The 1342-nt window shown below is 46.5% G+C and overlaps 1 gene segment (V, D, J or C); it reads right to left on the reverse strand.

Annotated features, from left to right (window-relative positions):
- Positions 1–362: 362 nt before the first annotated feature.
- LOC126934461 (immunoglobulin kappa variable 1-9-like) lies at positions 363–895 on the reverse strand. The segment is given in 2 exon segments: positions 363–700; positions 826–895. Coding segments are annotated over 2 exon segments (378 nt in total).
- Between the last annotated feature and the right edge of the window lie 447 nt (positions 896–1342).

A 1342-nucleotide genomic window follows, 5' to 3' on the forward strand; every position in this document is an offset into this window, starting at 1 on the left:
AAAACATTGAGCTTAGAGATTCATCTCTGCAATTTATTTAGACTTCAGTAGTTTACTCTAATTCTCCGTATTAAGCCTATTCCTGCTTAGAATACCTACAGTGGCTTCCTCTGTGTTATTTGAATTCCAACTGAAGCCATAAACTAGACTCCTCAGGTGTCATGATCTCTGTCTTTATTAAATCAGGAGAGGCATTGCTATGTCTGTGTACTTGGGGCTGAGAAAGAGAAAAGAATTCGGGTGCAGAGGTGACTTCATGTCCCCCTCTACCGACACCATCAGAGTGTGGCTGCATCTGAGGAACACTCTCAGCCCATGGAGGCATCAGGAGGAGCAGCTGGGGCAGCCCAGCCTCACACATCTGCTTCCCTGGGGGTTTATGTTCGGGTGTGTAACACTGTGGGAGGGTTACTATTATACTGTTGACAGTAATAAGTTGCAAAATCTTCAGGCTGCAGGCTGCTGATGGTGAGAGTGAATTCTGTCCCAGATCCACTGCCGCTGAACCTTGATGGGACCCCACTTTCCAAACTGGATGCAGCATAGATCAGGAGCTTAGGGGCTTTCCCTGGTTTCTGCTGATACCAGGCTAAATAACTGCTAATGCCCTGACTTGCCCGACAAGTGATGGTGACTCTGTCTCCTACAGAAGCAGACAGGGAGGATGGAGACTGGGTCATCTGGATGTCACATCTGGCACCTGAGATTGGAAACATAAAAACAAATGTCCTCATAATTAATCATGTTGTAAGAGAGTTTCCCTGAATAGTAAAGCAGTACTCAGAACCCTGGGCTGAGTAAACTGCTAGTGTTCTCCTTCCTTACCTGGGAGCCAGAGCAGAAGGAGCCCCAGGAGCTGAGCGGGGACCCTCATGTCCATGCTGTGTCCTGAGTGGTTCTGACTCGTACATGAAGTGTGACCAGCCTATTAATAAGTCTCAGGACAGGAGGATGTGCTCTGGGAACATGCAAATGAGCAGGGGACGGGGCAGGCTGGGCACAGTTGCGGGACTGGCTCATGTCAGTAACTCAGCACCGGCGCAGTGTCCCCAGGTGTCCCAGGTAAGACCAGGGTAGCACAAATTTGTCTGCAGATAATGTGTTTCTACTTGGGACTAGTTTGTGAAGAGAAACATTTTTCGGTTTCTTTTTGACAATTTGAAATATTCCTCAGGAGTCGATGGAATAATGTATTTCATTGGTGTTTGGGGAGTACTGAGGAGAGTATTCTTTTTTGTAGGAAACACATAGTAAAATTTTAGACAGTACAATTCTCAGGTCTTCAAAAGACTCTCATATGATTCCCATTAGGGAAGGGGGTACTTGTCATATACTTACAACA

The sequence above is a fragment of the Macaca thibetana genome, chromosome 13 (genome assembly GCF_024542745.1).
Source record: "Macaca thibetana thibetana isolate TM-01 chromosome 13, ASM2454274v1, whole genome shotgun sequence".
Lineage (NCBI taxonomy): Eukaryota > Metazoa > Chordata > Mammalia > Primates > Cercopithecidae > Macaca > Macaca thibetana.